The sequence below is a fragment of the Alexandromys fortis genome, unplaced genomic scaffold (genome assembly GCF_014885135.2).
Source record: "Alexandromys fortis isolate MF-2015 unplaced genomic scaffold, M_Fortis_MF-2015_v1.1 scaffold_36, whole genome shotgun sequence".
NCBI lineage: Eukaryota > Metazoa > Chordata > Mammalia > Rodentia > Cricetidae > Alexandromys > Alexandromys fortis.
In genome coordinates, this window is record NW_026067915.1 from 7,772,423 (window position 1) to 7,794,238 (window position 21,816).

General features: G+C 39.7%; 1 protein-coding gene across 1 annotated transcript in view; it reads right to left on the bottom strand.

Annotated features, from left to right (window-relative positions):
* Nucleotides 1-21,816, bottom strand: part of Dock3 (dedicator of cytokinesis 3) — a 367,607-nt gene that overhangs the window by 60,323 nt on the left and 285,468 nt on the right. Inside the window, exons 25-28 of the mRNA XM_050139541.1 lie at nucleotides 19,347-19,474; nucleotides 16,680-16,784; nucleotides 13,646-13,744; nucleotides 236-330 (exon numbers count right to left, since the gene is read on the bottom strand). Coding sequence (XP_049995498.1) covers nucleotides 236-330; nucleotides 13,646-13,744; nucleotides 16,680-16,784; nucleotides 19,347-19,474 — 427 coding nt within the window. The remainder of the gene's footprint in view (nucleotides 1-235; nucleotides 331-13,645; nucleotides 13,745-16,679; nucleotides 16,785-19,346; nucleotides 19,475-21,816) is intronic.

Here is a 21,816-nt window from a genome sequence, read left to right on the forward strand (position 1 = left end):
TGTCTTTTTCTATCCACACTTCTGTAGATTCTGCTTTTTGAATTATCTTTGATTCTTTTCTTTCATTGTCTCTATGGCCAGTGGGCAAATCTTGTGGATTCTATCTCCAAACATTTCATATTTGTCAACTTCTCTCTTCCTCGTCTTGGTCTTTATCTTCCTCTCACTTACATATACATATTAACCCCCAGCTTGACTTAAAGCTCTATGGATGCCAGTACAGGCCTTTCCTTACTTGCTTGTCAAGAGTCTCATCACCATCCAGTCTCGAGGGAAGACACTCATCTTCATTAGGTTTCTGAACACACAGAAAATCTTCAGCAGAAATTCCTAACCACAGAAGAGAAACAATATAAGACAATGCTACTACTGCTGTCCCAAGTTCCTCAGGTGGCCCTTTCTGAAATTTCTGCTAGGAGAATATATGGTACTAGTGGGTTAGATGTGGTTCCCTCTCTGAGTTGCTTGTCTCTTACAGGTTATGTGAGAATGAATTCAGGACATTCTTCCAGACTATATGGGAAGAGAGTCAAATTTGGCAGACCCAAGACAGCTTTACATCAACTCTAGATCCATACCTAAATCTTAAAGCCCAGGGCAGACTAGCACCCTGCAGAACTGTCAGACTGAGTCCAAGGATATCATCACTCTGTAAGCAAAAGTAGAGTCTCAATCAAGCATTTGATAGTAAGAACATGCTTTTTTGAATATTAGGAACACTTTGATTGTTAAGAAAAACACTTTATGAATGGGAGTGTAAAAATCCAAAAATTTATGGGGCTGAAGTCAATGGTAGAAGGTATACTTAGCATACCCAACAGCCCACGTTTAACTCCCAATACAACCCCCAAACAAAACCCTAAAACAAAACAAAGCAAAAACCTGTAATAAATCTGTGTCCATGAAAATAATGAGGTGAATAAGACTAATTAAACAATTGAGTATTACATAATCCAAGGAGAATGTACTATCTAGCTTTGTGAACATGACAGAGTCAGCTGGAAAGAAAGAACCTTAACGTAAGTATTGCTTCCATCAGATTGTCATGTGGGGAGTTTTTTTTTTTTAAATTAATGTTTGATGTGGGAGGGGACTATTCAGTTGTGGGTTGTGCCACCTCTGGGCTGGTCTTGGGTTACATAAGAAAGCAAACTGAGTAAGCCATGCAGAGTAAGCCATTAAGTGGCGCTTTTCCATGGTCTCCACTTTTAGTTCCTGCCTCCAGATTCCTGTCTTTAGTTTCTGCCTTTGCTTCCCAATGATGGGAATAATGACTGTAACCTGTAAGCTAAATAAACTCCCTCCTCTCCTAAGCTGGTTTTAGTTAGAATTTTATCACAATAACAAAAGCAAACAAGGACAAAAAGTTTAGTAAGGAAAAATGGATTAATCTCAGAAAATACCAAATTTTGTTACATTTCATGCTTCCCATTTATATTTTCTGTAATGATTGTTCTGTCTCTTTAAGAGACAAGTCATGCCCACTCCCTTCCTGCTTGCAGCCTCAGAGTCCCACTTTCTCTCTTCTTATCCCCTTTCCTTCTCTCCCCCTTTCTCTCTCTCTCTCTCTCTCTCTCTCTCTCTCTCTCTCTCTCTCTCTCTCCCCTCTTCTCCCTCTTTTCCTTTCCCTCCATAATCCACCTAATAAATGTCTAACTTTACTTTGTATGGTATGTTTATCCTTCTCTCTTGCCTGCTGGCGGCAGTCACACTGTCACGTGGAGAGCTGCCACATGGTCTTTGTGCTGCCCTGCTCGGGACTGGCTGCTTTTGGGACCCTGGCAGCTTGCAGCAAACCCATCTGCATGGTGTGCCTATCTGTCTGCCCCTTGCCCACCTGCCACCCACATGGCTAGCTGCTGGGGACTCCCAGGGGACCAGTCACCTTTGGAGACCTGCTGCGCGGTGTGCCCGGGGCCCTGCTCGGGACTGGCTGCTCTTGGGACCAGCAGCAAATCCATTTCACTTATTTTATTTAGTTTAACACTCAACTATAGAACTACAGCACCACAAAAAACAAAGAAGCCACTGGGTAAAATAGTTTTAGAGCCTCTAGAGAATTGTTATTATTTGACCTGTTCGGCAGCTCCTTGGACAGCCTATTGTCCAGGGCTTGTCTTTATTTAATTTAACTCAGAGCTTATCTAGCAATCCCCAGGACATCTGTTGAAAAAAGTCACTTAATTTAACATTCTAGATACATAACACATTCACACTAGTTGGAACAAAAGAGATCTGCCAAAAAGCTTCAAGGAAAATCTGATAATGAAGTATCTATAGGGACCTGTGAAAAGATTTGATATATTCCTTAGATTCTAGAAGGCCACACATGTGCTGGGCTGCTCATACTGCCAGAAAAAAACTCAAGAAGCTTAAATCTCTCCTCTCTGACTGAACATGAGGTTCTGTATAAACAGAACTCCAAAGACACAGAGCTAAAACATGCTGAATTACTAAAGGTGAGCCCAGGATACACACAGAGCCCTTAGCAAAACAGAGAGATCTATTGATTTTGAGAATCTAAGAACATAACTTTGTATTTGTTACATGATCATTAATTTAACTAATTGGAAACATCTGTGGACATTAACAATCTAAAATATAGACATTAAAGAATTAGTTCTGGAAAAATAAGTCAGTAATAAAACATTACAGCTGGTGGTGGTGCATGCCTTTAATCCCAGCACTCAAGAGGCAGAGGCAGGTGAATCTCTAAGTTGGAGGCCAGCCTGGTCTATACAGAGAGTTTCAGGATAGCCAGGGTCACACAGAAAAACCCTGCCTCAAAAAAAAAAAAACCCAACCAACCAACTACATAAACAAAAAAGCAGCAGCAGCAGCAACAACAACAACAGAAAAACACCAAAAGGGCAAAAAAAAAAAAAGATAAAAACATCATTACTAGCAAAAACAACAAAAACCCACAATGAACCCTGGGGTGGGAGTAATCTGATTGGCAGAGTTGTCACATTAGATAAAAGTCTAGTTTTTTCCCAGACATGTGGGATGGCACGATGAGAAACAAATCTAAGGTCACAGACATAGAAAAGGTAAAGAAAGAATTTCATTTTGATGGCATAGAAAACATTTTTGAAATAATAGTAGCAGAAAAAACCTGACAGATTTTAGTGAAAGAGATGCTAGCCCAGACACAGGAAAGACATTTAGAATATCAAACAGACAAGACCAGAAAAGAATGTTCCCTTGTCATATCATAATTAAACTATGAAATATACAGAACAAAGAATACACATTGAACATAGAGGAGAAACACTGAGCCATCTAGAAAGGAGCGTAGTTCTCTTGCTTTAGTATGAAAGTATCAAATCATTTCATCATTGTTTGTTGAGAACTCCTCTTTCTTCACTAAAATGTCTTAGCTTTCTAAGACTTTAAGATCCTCTCAGCCTCTGTGCCACAGTGCTTCCCCTCCTCCCCTGGGAACCAAGGACTTAACAGCTACACTCGCACGTACTCAGTTCCTGAACAATTACCCATATACGTAAGCTTTGGTTCGGTCCCCTGGGAAACGGGGTCAAAATGACCTCTTACCTCATCTGATCTGGCAACAGCTCTCCAGTCAATTATTGGTAATAGCCCTTTCGAATAAGCCAATCAGAATAGTCAAAGAACAACTCCCCTTGCTTCTGTGGCCCCTTTAAAAGTAGACTGTACCCGCTATTCGGGGTCCCTCGGCTTCCCGAATGCTGGGGGACCCTGTCATGACAGAATTAATAAAATCCTCATGCTTTTGCATCGGCTGTGGTGTGTGGTCTCTGGGGGCGACTCCTCGGTGTTTGGACGCCAGAGTCCAACAGCTTCACCACTGGAAATTAATAGTGTAAATATAAAGATTTATCCCTAAACTCTTTAGCTTAGTTTTACTGATTTATGTAACTATCTTTTTGCACGTATCAATTCTTTCTAAAGACAAAGTCTTACTGTGTGGCCCTGACTGGCTCAGCCTTGAACTCACAGAGATCCGCCTGCATCTGCCTCAAGTGCTGGGATTAAAGGACTGTGCCATCATGCCCCAGTTTGCCAGTGTCAATCTTGATTACTTGTTTCTTTGTAGGAAGTTCTGGAGTGGGTAAATGTTAATCTTCTGATATTGTACTTTTTCAGCAATCCCTTTCAATAAAAATTGCATCAGTCTCTGCAAAATGGAAGTGGATTTTTGATAGGGTTCGCATCAAAACTGAAGATTAATTTAGAAAGTATTCCCATGCTAATGTAAAAATTTCTAATCCATAAAAACATACATGAATTACTTTTCCATCTATTTGAGTTTTAATTTCTTTTCCTAATTATTTTATTCACCTTTATATAATACACATATATTTTTATATGTGTGGTATACATATGTGCACACCGGCCTTCTATTTTATAAGATGGAGTCTTCGACTGACTTAGAGAGATTGGCTGGGCAGTGAGTTCTGGGAATGCTTTGTCTCCACTTTCTTACCACCTGGACTATTGGCATACACCTATACCCAGCTTTATATGTGGGTGTTGGGAATCCAAATTCAGGTTCTCATACTGTGCAATAAGTATTTTGACTGAGCCATTATCTCAGCCCGGAATTATTTTTTCTACTTCAATTTTATCACTCCTCTTAAAATAAAACTAATGAAATACATAAAGTGAACTCTTGTACTTGGCACTCATGACAGCTATCACTTGTTGTGGAATAAAATATTTGTTTAACTATGTAAAGATGTGTTGCTGTTCTACCTTGTCTGTATAAGGCACATGATTGGTCTAATAAATAGCTGAATGGCAAACAGCTAGGCAGAGGAGGGATAGGCAAGTTGGCAGGCAGAGAAAAAAGGGGACCAGCTAGCCAGACTAGAGAAAGGAGGAAAGTAGGATGGACAGTATGCAAATGAGGTAAACGAGACTCAGCAGCACATAGACTAATGGAAATGGTTTAAATTTAAAAAGGGCTAGCTAGAAACAAGCCTAAGTTAAGGTTAAGAATTCATAATTAATAGTAAGTCGTTGTGTCATGATTTGGGCTGGCAGTCCAAGAAAACCTGTTCATCAGCACCAAGATCTCTATGTTGTCTTTCCTAAGCATTGTCCAAGCAAAACTATTGGCTGCCTCAATGCTGTTCACATGAGGTACCAAATTGAAAAGGGCGCCTGACACACTGGGGCTGGTATTAGGAAGAAAGATCAAAAAGCATGATATTGGCTGGGCGTGGTGGCACACTCCTTTAATACCAGCACTCAGAGGCAGATGAAGCTCTGTGAGTTTGAGGCCAGCCTGGTGTACAAAGCAGATGCTAGGACAGCCAGGATAGTTACACAGAAAAATCCTGCCTCGAAAAACCACCCACCCACCCACCCACCCACCCACCCCCCCACACACACTCTCACACATGAAGGCGGCTATTCCTTGTCTGTGTTTCGAATGAACAGTCACCTATTTGTATGCTACTCAGAAAGACCCCCACAGTGAGTCCCACAAATCCAGAAAACGAGACAATCTTCCTACAAATAATCCTCATCTTTGCTCGTCTTCCTGGAACACACTCTCCTTTCTCTCACACACTTGCTAAAGGCCGTTCACAGAGGCAATGAAGATGATGACATAGAGTTCCGGGTCCAGTCTTAGTAAGGCTCACAAGGCAGTTTGCAGATTAGGGTTCTTGGGTCCCCTTTGCAGTCTCTGACCCTGTCCCTTATTCCTTCATGGGGTCACAGAGATACGGACTCTGGGAATGGACCCCGTTCTCTAGCACCCCCTCCTTTTTTTTTTTTTTTTGTCTTCCAAGACACCTTTTGCTTCTAGGGTGCACTTGGCAGGAAATGAGGCTGCAGGAATGCCCTGCAAGCCTGGATCAAGGGTTAGGGCTTTAGAGGAGGTTGATACCTCCCCATGTTCCTGTTGTGGTCTCCTCCTCAGAATTATTTTTATAATCAGTCTTCATATTATTTAGTGCTAGTGAATAGAATATGACTGTGGTTTGAAACCCTGCTGAATTTATTCTATTTTTCATGAAGCAGAGTTGGGACTTATTTTATTACTATTATTACTGCTTTTTTTGAGACAAGGTTTCTCTATGGAGCCCTGACTGTCCTGGAATTCACTTTGTAGACTACGCTGGCCATGGACTCAGAGATCCCTATGCCTCTGCCTGACAAGTTCTGGGATTAAAGGTTTGTGCAACTATGCCTAGTTGGCGCTTATCACAGATATTTTAAGATGGATTTTAAGCATAAAGGTTAATAGAGAAGGGCCCCACAGAAAAAAGCATAAAGTGGGCTTCTCCAAGAAAGGATCATTGTTTACTTTTGTTAAATTTTGTTGTCATTGGATACCTTAGAGTTTACAGAATGTATAGTCATGCTATCTTTTGTTAGACATTTTTACTTTCTTTCTAATTCACATATCTTTTACTGTTTTCCTCAACCCTAGCTACTTCAGGCACGTTCTTCAGCATTAATAACGAATATCAATGACTAAAGCAGTCACTCTTCTGTTATTGAGTATGATACTACCTATGGATTTTCACGGGTACTCTTTACCAGATCAAACATTGTCTTTTTTATTTCTAGTTTGTTGAATAATTTGTTACAGAAAATGGACGTTTATTTTACAAATTTCTTTTCTGTCATTAATAGGAAAATCATGTGGGTTTTTTTTTTGCCCTTGATATATCCTTGGATAATGGGATGTTCAATGTTTGACTTCTATGCGTTATGCTAATCTGACATTCGATCAATGTATTTACTCTTATGTTGGTGGATTTAGGTTTTATACACACACACACACACACACACACGCACATTATGTGTGGGTATGCGTGTGCACATGTAGGTATGGTGGTATACGGCATTGGGGATTGAACCCAGGAGCGCTATACCCCTGAAATAGATACCTACTCCTGCTGTCATTTAGCTGAAGACTGTTTTTTGCTTATATTCACAATGGGACATTTCTGATTTTTAACAATGATTTCATAAAATGACCTGGAAAATGTTCTCTTTTTGTGAAAGATTTTGGCATTCAATCTTCTTAAAATTTTTGATAGAATTGTCAAATTATTTAACATTCCTTGTGCATTTTCTTCTTTATATATTGAAACCTGTCCAAAAATCTTACCTATTTTTACTTTATTCAAATAGCACCACACATAAAGTACTCATAAAACAATACATAGTGTGCAAAGTCTGTGCTTTGGGACCTGCTGTGGGTTACATTAATAAAAAGCTGATTGGCTGATAGCAGGGTGAGAAGAGATTGGACAAGACAGCCAGACAGAGAGAATGATGGGAGGAGGAAGGGGAGTGAGGAAAGAAAAGCCAGCCAGCCGCTGACCAAACAAAACATGTAAAGCAGATCTCTGTGAGTTAGAGACCAGCCTGATCTACAGAGCTAGTTCCAGGACAGGCTCCAGAGCCACAGAGAAACCCTGTCTCGAAAAACCAAAAAAAAAAAAAAAAAAAAAAAAAAAAAAAAAAAAAAAAAAAAAAAAAAAAAACCCCAAAAAAACAAAACAAAGCAAAAAAAAAAAAAAAAACATGTAAAGATGAGTCAGCAAGCCATGAGCCACAAGGCAAAGTACCCACAGAAATATGGATTAATTTAAATGTAAGGGTTAGCTAATAACAAGCCTACGCTATCAACCGTGCATTTATAATTATTATAAGCCTCTGAATGTTTGAGAGCAGCTGTGGGACAGGAAAACTTGCATCTACAGAGACCTGATGTAATATTAGAAATCTTGAGGACTAGCAAATGAATTATGATGGCTCTTATACTGTATCCAGCTCTGTCATTCAAGTCAATGAAAGGATGTTTATGTAAAGATAAGGAAAGTAGCAATAGAATTCAAGTTGTGAGCCAATCACTATGCTAAATGCATCCACACATACATATTCCTTCAACCCTTACAACACTCTATTGTACAGTGTTTTCATTTTACAGACATAGACAGTAAAACTAAACAAAGTCCAATAGATCTGCCCTTTTCTTATTTTCTATTTTGCTTTTCGAAACAGGGTTTCTCTGTGTAACAGCTCTGGCTGTCCTGGAACTCACTCTCTAGACCAGGCTGATCTGAAACTCACAGAGATCTTTCTGCCTCTGCTTCCTGAGTGCTGGAATTAAAAGTGTGCACCACCACCGTCCTGCTGGATCTACCTTTAAAAGAATATTTATTTGTATATGGGGGAGTGTATGTACCACAGCATGCATGTGAGGGTCATAGGACAATTTTCTGTGGCTTAAGTCTCTTTGCTCTGAGTCAGGGCCTCTCATTTTTGCTGCTTTGCTATGTACACATATTTCTGACTGATTTTTTTCCATCTCCACATCCAATCTCACCACGGGAGTACTAAGATTACAAGTCAGTGCTGCTACATCTGGCTCTTCATATAGGGTTCTACAGATAGAACTAAAGCTATTGTGTGTGTGTGTGTGTGTATGTGTGTGTGTGTGTGTGTCTGTGTGTGTGTGATCCCTGCATTCTTACATTGAAAGTGAGATGGCGAGATAGGAGAATCCCTGGAAGGTCATGCGTCAGATACCATAGTGTACACAATGAAGATCAAGGATCGACACTTAAGTTTTCCTATAGTCCCCAGGCATGCCATGATACATGCATGCTTCCTCCCCACACATATACACATATCTCTTACAGACACGCACATACACACAAAGATAAGAAGTATATAAATGATATCTAAATAATGCTGTCATAAAGAACACATGAACAGATTCCTTCCATATTTAATGTGGTACACTGAACATGTTCTCTTAATTGAAGAGAAATGTATCTCTTCAAATTTTAAAAGTGACAGTCAAGAAAATGAAATACAGGGATTCACAGAGACAAAACAGGAGAGAATACAATAATCAGATGAACTGAACAAATATGAAAAACTTTAAAAGGAAGAAATCGGGGTTGAAGAGATGGTTTTCTAGTTAAGAGCACTTACTACTCTTCCACAGGATCCAATTCTGTTCCCAGTATCCATGTAGGGCAGCTCACAAAACCTTCAGTGCCAGCTCCAGGGAATCTAATACCTCTAGTCTCAGAGGGCACCTGTATGCATATGCAAATACTTCCCCTAACACATAATTCAAAATAAAAAAAAGTTTGTCGGGCAATCTTATCTGCTTCCAATTTCCAGGTGGATCTATATGTTTTCCTTTGGGTTCACCTTATTACTTAGCTTCTCTGGGATAATGAACTATAGGCTCAATGTCCTTTGTTTATGGCTAGTATCCATTAATGAGTGAGTACATACCATATTCATCTTTTTGGGTCTGGGTTATCTCACTCAGGATAGTGTTTTCTAATTCCATCCATTCACATGCAAAATTCAAGATGTCATTGTTTCTTTACCACTGAGTAGTACTCTAATGTGTAGATGTGCCACACTTTCTTTATCCATTCTTCCGTTAAGCGGCATCTAGGTTGTTTCCAGGTTCTGGTTATTACAAATAATGCTGCTACGAACATAGTTGAACAAATGCTTTTGTAGTATGATTGAGCATCTTTTAAGTATATTCCCAAGAGTGGTATTGCTGGATCCTGAGGTAGGTTTACTCCCAATTTTCTGAGAAACCACCACACTGATTTCCAAAGTGGTTGCACAAGTTTGCATTCCCACCAGCAATGGATGAGTGTTCCCCTTACTCTACATCCTCTCCAACATAAGCTACCATTAGTGTTTTTGATCTTAGCTGTGCTGACAGGTGTAAGATAATATATCAAAGTTATTTTGATTTGCATTTCCCTGATAGCTAAGGAAGATGAACATGTCCGTAAGTATCTTTTGACCATTTGAAATTCTTCTGTTGAGAATTCTCTGTTTAGTTCAGTACCCCCTTTTAAAATTGGGTTATTTATAATTTTAATGTCTAATTTCTTGAGTTCTTTATATATTTTGGAGATCAGTTCTTTATCTGATGTGGGGTTGGTGAAGATCTTCTCCCATTCAGTATGTTGCCCTTTTGTCTTATTGACTGTGTCCTGTGCTTTACAGGAGCTTCTCAGTTTCAGGAGGTCCCATTTATTCATTGTTGCCCTTACTGTCTGTGCTATAGGGGTTATACGTAGGAAGTGGTCTCCTGTGCCCATGCATTGAAGGCTACTTCACACTTTCTCCTCTATCAGGTTCAGTGTGGTCGGATTTATATTGAGGTCTTTGATCCATTTGAACTTGAGTTTTGGGCATGGTGATAGATATGGATCTATTTTCATTCTTCTACAGGTTGACATCCAGATATGTGGGGGGGGGGAAGGAAGCAGAGAAGGGGAAGAGAAGAGGAGAAGGGGAGGGTTGGGGAGAGCTTGAGGGAATGGGATAGTTGAGATGGAGGAAGGACAGATATGAGAGCAAGGAAAGAGATATCTTGATTGAGGGAGCCATTTTGGGGTTAGCAAGAAACCTGGCTCTAGAAAAGTTCCCAGGAATCCACAAGGATGACCCCAGCTAAGACCTTAAGCAATGAGGAGAGGGTGCCTGAACTGGCCTTGCCCTGTAGTCAGACTGATATTATCTTAAATATCACCATAGAACCTTCATCCAACAACAGGTGGGAACTGAGGCAATGACCCACATCGGAGCACTGGACTGAGCTCCCAAGGTCCAGTTAAGAGTGGAAGGAATATGAGTAAGGAATTCAAGACCATGAGGGGGTCATCCACTGAGACAGTTTGCTTGAGCTAATGGGAGCTCACCAACTCCAACTGGACTGGGAATGAACCAGCATGGGAACAACCAAGCCCCTCTGAAGGGGGTTGACAGCTGGGGCAGACTGAGGGGCCACTGATAGTGACACTGAGATGTGTCTCTACTGCAGATACCGGCTTCATGGGATCCTGTTCTCTTTGGATGTAAACCTTGCTCAACCTAGATGTAGTAGGGAGGGCCTTGGACTTTCCACAGGGTGAGGTGCATGGCACTTCCTTAGGGTTAGAGGGGTGGGGGGAGGGTATGTGGAGGGAGAGGGAGGGGACTGGGAGGAGGGGAGGGAGTGGGAATTTGGATTGGTATTTTTTAAGTAATAATACAAAAGGAAGAGAAAAAAAAAACCAGTAGCCACACTAGTTTGAAATAGAAACCGGGCAGTACACGCCTTTAATCCCAGTGTTATGCACCTTTAATCCCAGCACTAGAGAAGAATATGAAACATAAGAAGAAAGCTGTCAGACACAGTCTCATTCTGAGATTCATGGAGGCAGGATCACTATTTCAAACTGGGGTACAGTTAAGAGCCAGTGGCTGGCTGTTTTGCTTTTCATACCTTAGGTTGAACCCCAATTTCTGTCTCTGGGTTTTTATTGTGTTATGACTAGACACTTTCGTGGGACTTGGGAATGAAGGATAAAAGTAGCAAACTACTTTCAAGTCTCTCTGGATCCCTCTGTTGTCTCACTCTTGTCATTAGGTAATTAGCCTTTTCCTATCCCATCAGAAAACCGAGAATGTTTTCTGGAGTTGGGTGATCACTCAGTATTTGTTTTCAATACAGCAAAAGCTGAAATCTGAGATACCAAAATAAAAACAGGAATTTAAAGAAAGTTTATATGTTAAACTGGAAAACTCGTGGATTCTATTTTTACATATTAATGTCTTTTACTTATCATACAAAATAATGGGTTTCATTATGACATTTTTAAAGATATAGAAACTGAACTTATCCATCACCCTATTACCCCATCTCTCCCCCCCATCATTTCCTTCTGGTCTTTGTCCCCATTCCAAATTTTATATATATATTTATTTTTTTTTTAACATTTGTTTCATCACTTATGAGAGATACATTTTTTTTAAGTTCAAGAGAACAAATCTACACATTCACAAGTAAGACAAACCCTGTTTATAACTAAGATTTCAAAACAGTAGCACCTTTTAGATACAAACTGACATTGAGGAATCTTCTCCGTATAGGAAGAAAGTCTTTAATACAAAAGACAGAAAATGTGCCAGGCATGGTGGTAGAATTCCTGTACTCTCAGCTTTCAGGAGGTAGAGATATGAAGATTGCTAGTTTGAAACTAGCCTGCCAGTTTGAGTTCAAGGCCAGCCTGAGCCACACATCAAGATCCCATTCCCGGCAAAAATAAGGCCACGATATAACCACTGGTAAGGGCAAGCCAAGGAAGGTCTGAGGTTCAATCCCAGAACTACAAAACAAAATAAGCCAGACTGAAACAAAGAAGAGGATGTCTTTAAGAAAAAAGAATGACCTTACAGCAGCCGAACGCTGTGACAATGAGTCAGGCTGAGAGGAGTGGTGTACTAAGTGATAGCCAGAGTGCAGAAGCCAGAACACAAACATATAAACATATTAGAAACGAGGCAATCAAGTTTTGGACAAGCAACATGTACAAGAAAGGAAATATAATACATCTCTTGGCTCACCACCAATTCAAACAAAACTAACCATAATAAATAAAAATGTATAAGTCTACATTGGAAGAATAGAAGGGAAGGTTGAGCATGTGAGAGAGGAATAACTGAAGAGAAGAAAATAGATAATTAACAATCTCTAAACATTTTCAGTAGAAGCTCCACAAAGAACAGTAAATTAAAAACTAGTGGTTCTTGAAGAGTAGGGACGACTTGCCACGCTAAATCAAGGAACCATATTTAATATATTATAAACTGTGTGGATAGATATAGTGTTTATAATCATATAAATATGTTTCTGTAATAAAAATAAAGTTATAAGTGAATGATGTTGGTCTGGTTGAGACTCAGTATCACACATAGGATGAAAACAATCTAGAACAGGCAAGTCTCTTTGTTCTAGCTTGACACCTCAGCTTGAGCATTGCTTCGCCTCTATTTGGGTTCTGGTTGTCTTTTGATTCATTTGACAGGTTACATATGATACCAACCTGCAGAGATCTGTCTGTGGATAGGAGGCAGAATCAAATACCAAAAGGTGATAACTGATATTAAGTGACACAATAGAGTTAGTAAAACTAAGATAAGCAGAAAAATAGTAGGATGGGATGCACGGCTATAAAGTGCAAGTGACTTTGTTTTGAATAAAAGTAGAACACAGACCTAAAGTCTACAATAGTCCTTAGCCCAGGTAGGCAGTAGCACGCTATGATGTAGACATAACCCCAGCTGATCCTACGCTCAGCAAGGGTAATGTTCTGTTGTCTGGACTCCAGGCTAATTTCTTTGTGCCATCTCCCCTCAGTACTTCAAATTCAAAGCCTGGCAGCTCAAGGGAGAAGGGGTATACCCTAGCTCTCAGATGTAGTTTCCAGAACTACATTCAAATAAAGAATTGTTGTCAGCATCATCATTAATATTATAGTTATTAAAGCCGTAAACCCTGTCTGTGCAGAACTACACATAAGAAAGGGAGTATTTTAGATTTCCTGACCCCAAAGTTATTCTCTAATAGAGGCACATGTTCACAAGGCTGCTCTCAGCTAGATAAAAAATTTCAAATGCCAGCCTGGGGTTTAGGACATGTAGAGGGCACTGCCAGATTTCAGATTCTGGAGGTCATGTACTCGCTTTAAACTGGGGCTGCTGAATCCCATACCCTAGGCAGTAATGGCCACTTGAACACAACCCCCAGAAAAGGAGAAGTCTATTGGTAGCTGTGGATGCAGACTTCCTTTCCTGTGTATGAAGCCAGCACTCTGTTTCCTACCTTGAGTTCATCTTTGCTCTGGAAGTTGTCTAAAAGGTGTTGGTAATGGGTGTCACACATCTGACGGAGCAATGAGAGGAGGCAGGACACATATTCACCCTGGGAACCAATTCAAAACAAAAACAAAACCAAAAACACTTAGCACAGTCAGTCACAGGGGCTTTGTTCTCCAAATCACAGAGGGTAAGAAGAAAAGGGAGGGTTTGAGATGGCCCCAAATGTTCATGGAGAAAGGTGACAATTAAGTTCTTGAAAATCAACTTTTTTTTCTAGGAGTGCTTTGGAATTTTAATGAAGCTTCTGCAGCACAGGGTTATTAAAAAGCCTTCACTTATACAGTACTGCAAAGTGAAGTATTATCATTTTTCTACAGCGAAGTCTAGCTAAATAGTCTTTAATCTCCAGATATGGGAGGTGAAAGTTCATAGACACAGTCTTATCCTGAGATTTCTGGAGGAAGGATCACCATTTTGGATTGAGGTAGAGGTAAGATCCAGGGGCTAGCTGTTTTGCTTTTCTGACCTTCAGGTTGAACCCCAAATTCTGTCTCTAGGTTTTTATTATTTGTGCTACATTTGGTGCCCAACATGGGGCTCAAACCAATGACCCTGGGATTAAGAACCCCATGTTCTACATGTTCTACCGACTGAGCTAGCCAGGAAGGGCTAGGGCCCCATGTGCAGCTCTGGTGGGAGCCCCACCTGCAGCCCTGGTCTGTGTTGGTGGCTAAAAAGCCTCAGGAAAATGGCTTTTTCGTGAAATTTTACCCCAAAATAAAATCCTAGAGAAGAATATAAGATGGGAGGAGACATCTCACAGACATAGTCTCATTCTGAGATTCCTGGAGACAGATTTGCCAGTTTGGACTGAGGTCGAGGTAAGAGTCAGTGGCTGTTTGCTTTTCTGACCTTCAGGTTGAACCCCAATTTCTGTCTCTGGGTTTTTATTATTCAAGCTACACATCAGAATACAGTAAGTAATACAGTAAGTCTGTACAGGCTACTTGGAAAAGGAGCCTCTCTTTCTCTGAGTTTGGATCATCTGCTGGGAGAGGGCAGACATCCAACAAGGACTTTCTGGGGAAGGGCAGTTCAACTGGAAAAATGGGATATAGGTGATCAAAGGAAAGGCAAAAGAATCAAAATTGATCTTTGGGAGGGAACAAGCAATGAACTTCAATGCATGTTTAAGTATGATGTTGAGTCTTTTAAGCCAACCAGGATACATTAAAACACCACCACCACCACCACCAAAAACCCAATGTTTTAAGGTTTCCAAAGACATGATATGTCAATTACTGGCATGGTTCTTAAAAGGCTGTCTCTTCAGAAAGGAAAAACTATTTTATTTAGATAATTTTCAAGTATTTCTAAATTCATGGACATTTTCAGTAGCCTTTAAATTTATCAAATTCTTTCTAGAGTCCTGAAACTACACAAAAATCTATATATGTATATGAACTTCAGTTTTATATGAAAATGAGCATAAGACATCATAATTAATTTGCTGTAGGGGTCAGATGAGTTTGTGTGTGTGGGACAGCATTGAAGCACAAAATCAAATACATAAAAGGTACCCAACAAATCACAGTTATCATAATCTACGGAAATGGATGGATTAATTAGTAACATCTGTTAAAGGCTTAAAGTAGGGTCAGATCACCTAGTAAGGGCTGTGTAAGTGTTGATTAAAAGGCTGGGCTACCACGACATGTCAGGAGACAGTTTATCTACAATGAGAGTGCCCTCAACAGGGGCTTCAAACTAAAATCTCACTAAATTCTTCTTATGGGATTTTACATACATTCTTTCACTGCTCATTTAGGTCACTATTGTTCTAAGCTGAAGTTCTAAATTTCTCTTTAAGACAGTCCATTTAAAAAGAACTGCTTAATACAGTTATCATGTCAGCCCATAAATCTCAAGCTTCTTTCATCGCCACTTGAGTCATGGACATACTGACGACAAATTAAAAGTCCCTCATCTGAAATCTTCAGCATCTGAATTGTTGAAGCTTACTTCAGGTTCCGCTTTAGAACAGATGGACGGTCTGATGTTCAATCCAGACATCCTACTTCTTATAACACAAATGAGTTCCTGATTATGTCTATTCCTAGGATGTCACACTGAGGAATACTACAGACCTGTGCAATAGACAATGACTATAGTTAAAAAAAAAAGACCAAGTCTTATATTTTTCAACAGGTGCTCATAATGAAGGAGACACCTTTTCCAGAATGAATGGCCCAAAACACATGCTCACCATGGCATGCTAGAGTTTGGCTTGTTCCTAGAGATGACTTTTTCAAAGACAGTTCTGTAATCTCTCATCTGTCAACTGAAAGAGTTTGTAGAAACTGTTTATCATGTTATCACACAAGGGCTGGACAATTCACTCTGGATATGCAACTGGGATTGGGTGCCAAGGGTTCTGCCTCTATCCCATCTGAGATGCTTTCCTAGTTTGTTTCTCTCCACTACATAGCAATACCATTGATAGTCTACCATATTATAATTTCCTTGATATTATAAATTTAGATACAGATACTATGGACTAAATCAACTAATCTGTAGACCCAAGAAAATTATTCTGTCCTATATACTATTATTTAGGAGAACTATAAGTAAGGTTTCCTACAGGGCACAGCCTGCCTATCTTTTATCTTTAGTCTTTCCCTACAGTTTTACTGTATCCTGCTTCAATCAAAATTTATAGAAAGTAACTTAGCTTAAAGGCAAAGACCAACTGAAACTATGGTAAGGAAACCGTACAAGAAGCATTCCTTGAATCTTCCTTAAACTAGGCTCCTGGGAGTACGAAACTAGAGCTTTCAGAGAGGAGGGGAGTAAGACTCAAGAAAGAAGAGGGTGGCATGCTGACAACCATGCAGGGAGGAAACGGAGATGAAAATGGTGAGATGGTGGGACAAGAGTGATGGGAGGAGCCCCAGGTTAGAAAAGAAAGCAAGAACACCTCAGTGTTAGTTACTAACAGTGATCTCGGCTGTGCACTGCGGGCACCGTTGCCCTCTTACCGCCTCCTGAGCATGTGATTTACTCATGATGGTGAGCAGAGTCTGTAAGAGCACATCCAGGAGGCTTTCCACCATCATCTCTACCTCCTCCATGACATCTGCCTCCTGGAGTGAGCAGGGAGAAAGCACACCATTAGCATTAGGCGAAGCAGATGCTCGGGTAGCAGCACTTACTGAGCCACATCAGGAATGAGCTCCTGACTAGATCTCCAACACTGATCTCTCAGACTCACCAAGATGAAGTGTGCAAGGAACCCAGGTTTTGGGAGGAGATGAGGCATGCCTGCCTCTGCTGTCTAGGCATGGTAGCTCAGGTCTTGCCTTTCCTAATGCCACCCACAAATTTCAATCTCAGGCAGACAAATTTTAACATACATGACAGAGATAGTTGCCCTGAGTTAAAAGTTCTCTTTGGTTTCCTTAGTATAGTGGAAAGCAAGCAAGCCTCTACCAGCACTGTGAGAATGGTAAAGCTGCACCCCTGAGTGTGGCAGAAACTTTTTCACTAGTACAGGCACCTTTTTTTTTTTTTTAAACGAAGTTCTTTCCTTTCATTTCTTTTTTTTCCCCACTGCTCTCAATTTTTTGCAAACCTCTTCTGTGGCCATTTCTAGCTCCTCAGTCTGTTGCTGTTCCCAGCTCATCTGAAAGTCTCTATTCTCAATCTATCTTTCTCTAACAGCTTTATAAACTAGAACATACCCTCCTATTACAGGCTACTTTTCAGTTACTAGAATTTTAGAAGAGTTTGTATTACCCTTTCGTAGACATCACACAATCATTTCAAATTTTTTAGAATTTGTCTCTCAAAGATATTCCTATTGACCCTTTCTTCAAAATATATTTTAAACATATTTTTGTGTCTGTGTGGTGCACATGTATGCACCATTACCACCTCCACCACCACCACCTCCTTCATCATGAGACCAAGTTTTCAACTGAACCTAGAGTTTGCCATTTCATCCAGAATGGCTAACCATCAAGCCTCCTGGATCTTCCTGTTTCTCCATTCATTCCCTCCCGCCCCCCAGTGCTGGGTTTATGGATATTTGCACCATTATACCAGTTTTTATGTGGTGCTAGAGATCCAACTTCATGCCTTTGTGCCAAAGCGAGCACTTTAAACACTGAGCCATCTTCCCAGACCTTCAAAAATATTTGTATTACCACTGATCATAATACTCACCCTCTAAGCAGATATCACCGTCACACATTCACTGTCTGAGAACCTGACTATACTGAGATGAACTAGAGAGAGAATGTCTCTGATCTCACAGAACTTAAATTTACCTGTTCATCAAATATAATTATTCTGTCCCATTTCACATGAGGAATTAGTTCTGGGGGATAAAGTAATCTTTCCCTTTATCAAAGTCCTTATAACACCCTTTTCCTGTGATAAAGGTTCGAGAAGTTGCAGTCAACTAATTATACTCAGCTCTATATTCCTCCAAATACAACCAAACTACATCTTTCTGGTTTTTCACTAAATTTCATTCTTTCCTTTAAAAAATTCTTCAATTTCTCCCCCCTTTTGTTTTATCAATAAGCTACCTCATACATGACTTTGGTCTACTGTAGATATTATGTACTTGGTATAGCTTCTGTGAGGTCTGGTGGGAAAGAGAGTTGTCAGGTCTTGTCTGGAGCAAAAAGCAAACAACTGGGTCACTACAAGCAGAATAGTCACTTTCTGGTAAGTTGGCCCTCTGTCATTAGATGGTACTTTAATTCAGGACAGTAGAGCTCCCTTTTGGGTTTTTGTCTTTTGCTCCAACGAGGAATGCCTTTGTTTTAGGTGCCTCTTTTGCTCTACCTAAGCAATCTAGCTTTGTATGTTATCACCTAGACCACGTTCTTTAATTTAAATGCTCTTTGAATTTTATTCTAGGAGCATTGACTTTAAAACATCATATAACAAAATCCATGCTTATTCTTCATTATATTTATAGTTTTCCCATCCACTAATTTTCTATAATATGTATTTCTTCTATTATAAGTATACAAAATAGTGTGAAAATAAATTCTACTCTCACCCATGCCTTTACTTTTCTCCTACCTCCATCTCTTTCCTTTTACCACATATTTCCTCAAAAAAAAAAAAAAAAAGAGAAAAGAAGATGAAAACATTACTAGTTGAAACCTGACCTCTAAAGAATGATTCTACATCCCACAGGGCTCAGCACTCTGTGGGTAGCATACAGCTATAGCATATCCTGACCTCATCTGGCAAGATGTAAAGGTGCGATGGGTAAAATCAAGCTGTCTGAAAGCTGAAAGAAAAGTCTGAATAAGCAAGCTTCCTCTGCCCTCTAGGCTGGATTTTTCTCCTGATATTTGTACTTATAATCCTAAGAAAACTCACAAGAATCCAGAATTAATAACTGTTGATAGAAACAGAAGATGGAACATGACTGGCTTTCTGATGCAAGGGAAATTATATATCTGTATTCATTTATAGTAGTATAGCAGTTAATAGACCAAGGGTGTATCATATTGAGAATCCCGTGGGCATACACAGACTTCCATTCATTTGGGTACTTTCTTTTCACCAATAAAAGCATCTCTGACTGAGAAGTGAACAAAGTGATCAGTGTGGGTCAGCTCCTGACTACAGTATCATAAGATCAGGGCAGAGACAAGTGTGGACGAGTGTGGGGTCACTACCAGAGAGCTGGTCTTGACGATGGAGAAGATACTGCCCAGAATTCCTGAGCAGATTAGCAGCTCTTTCTGCTGCCTCAGGTGAAGATGAATGTGATGAAGAACCACAGGAAGCAGGATGCGGCGGGATTCTAGGAAAGAAAACAGAGATGAGGTTGTCCGTTGGAGGACAGCTGACTACTGCTAGAAGAAAGCGGCACTGTGGGACGTAAAGGAGAATGAGATTAGGAACAGAGTCACAGTAGAGGCTACCCCTCTAAAAGTCTAAACATCTCGTGACTAGAAATTATAAGCAATCCTGTGGTTCTCTATCTTTTTTTCCTGCATCATTGTTTTAGACTCCTACACTATAACATTTGATATAAGTATAAGTTTGCTTCCAAATGATATCTTTTAATGTTAAAGCACCAAATTAAAAGTAGTTAGTTTTAGCTGGGTGGTGGTGGTACGCTCCTTTAATCCCAGCACTCAGGAGGCAGAGGCAGGAGGATCTCTTTGATGTGAGCTTGGTCTATGAAGAGAGTTCTAGGACAGCTAGAGCTGTTACAGAGAAGCCCTGTTTCAAAAAACAAACAAACAAAAAATCCCAAACCCCAAACAAACAAAAACCAAAACCTCAAAACAAACAAAAAAGTAGTTTATAGTAAAAAATCCATGTAATATCACACTTACCATGAACTACAATGACTAGATTATGTAGGCTTACTAGAAATTTCTAACTGCTCCTCTTCATGCCATGACTAAGTAGTTTAACATTCCTGTTCTGGTATGCATTCACCTTGTCAAACCATCTGGCTTGTCTCTTTATCATGGGCTTGTTAGACTGCTATTGGCAACGGATGGAATAGAAATGTAACCGTAGCCTGTCACAGCCTTTGAACTCTTATGTCTATCCTACTGTATACATTTAAATATCTTCCTTTTTCTTCTTCATGTTACCGGAATAGCACACCATGAAGAGGAAACCATGTTTGGAATCCCTAATTCAGACAGGCTGAATGATATTTAAGATCCCACAGGCTTGATTTTCCCCTGTGTAGAATGGGATGTTAAAGGCCTTTTCTACTAAATAAAATACAAGTGTGAGTATGTTTCTGTTACCCCAAACTTCTGCGTTCAGTAACTGTGCATCCCTGCACATACTGTCCTATCTGTCCATAATTATTCAGTTGGATTAACAACAACACAAGCCATGGAAAATATAAGTTATTATTTACATTAGACCATAGTTCCAAATGAATTTCAGAAATAATTTCTTTCATTTTTATTTTATGCATATGGGTGTTTTGTCTGCATTCCACATATATGCAGTGCCTACAGAGACCAGAAAAGGAGACTTCTCTTTCATTTCCCAGCCGCCTAGATCTGAAATAATCACACAAAACTACCTTAATTGCAACACTGCTTGGCCTATTATCTCAGGCTTCTTATTAACTAACTCTTACATCTTATATTATTCTGTGTATCGCCATGTGACTGTGGCCTACTGGTTAAGATTCCATCTGGTGTCTATCTCCTTCGGCAGCTACATGGTGTCTCTCTGACTCGACCCCCTCTTTTCTCCTCTATCTCTGCTTGGGATTCCCTCCTTGCTCTATTCTTCACTGCCATAGGCCCAAAGCAGCTTCTTTATTAACCAATGGTAATAAAACATATTCACAGCATAATACAGAGGGGAATCCTACATCACAGGATACTGGATTTGCTGGGATTGGAATTACAGATGGTTGATGCTGGAAACTGAACCCAGGTCATCTAGAAAAGCTGTCAGTAAACCATCTCTCCAGATATAAAAAAAATTAAGCCAAAGATAAATTATTTGGTATATGACATTTTTATATTGTTTTATCAAATATTTATGATGTATTAACAAAACAGGGTGATAGCTGTTCTATATTTAAAAGGATGTATGGATAAAAAAGTTAATAGTATATTTTAGATCAAAAGACAAAAACAGCTGGATTTATAACAAGCAATAGTTGCTTTCAATAAATTATCAGTTTGTTGTTAGAACATGACAAAGATATCAGATTGGTATGCTCAGAGAATATAAGGATTGGTTATATGACATCATTGGCAAAGAGCATCTATAGCTTAACACTGAATTAGAATAAAATACAATTGAAAATTTGGTGATGAATTATCATAAAGTCTAATTATATAGTCCAACATTACATGAGTTTTAAGAAACAAATTCTTAAGTGATTGTGTACAGCAGCTGAACACACACAAAAATAACAAATAAAAGATGTCAGTGAGAGCAGTGGGCTATTTCATTTTCTGTATTTTTGAAAGCCCTTTTTTCAGAAAACACATAAAGTAAGAGTTATAAGCAGTGGATTTTAGGAACAGTGTCCAAATCACTGACAAAAGTTTTCAGTCTGAGGCAGAAGAGAGGAGTTTGCCAACAACAGTTACTGGAGAGGGCTGACTTCTTCAATGGCAGTGTTACCGTCACTGCTCTGCACTGGTA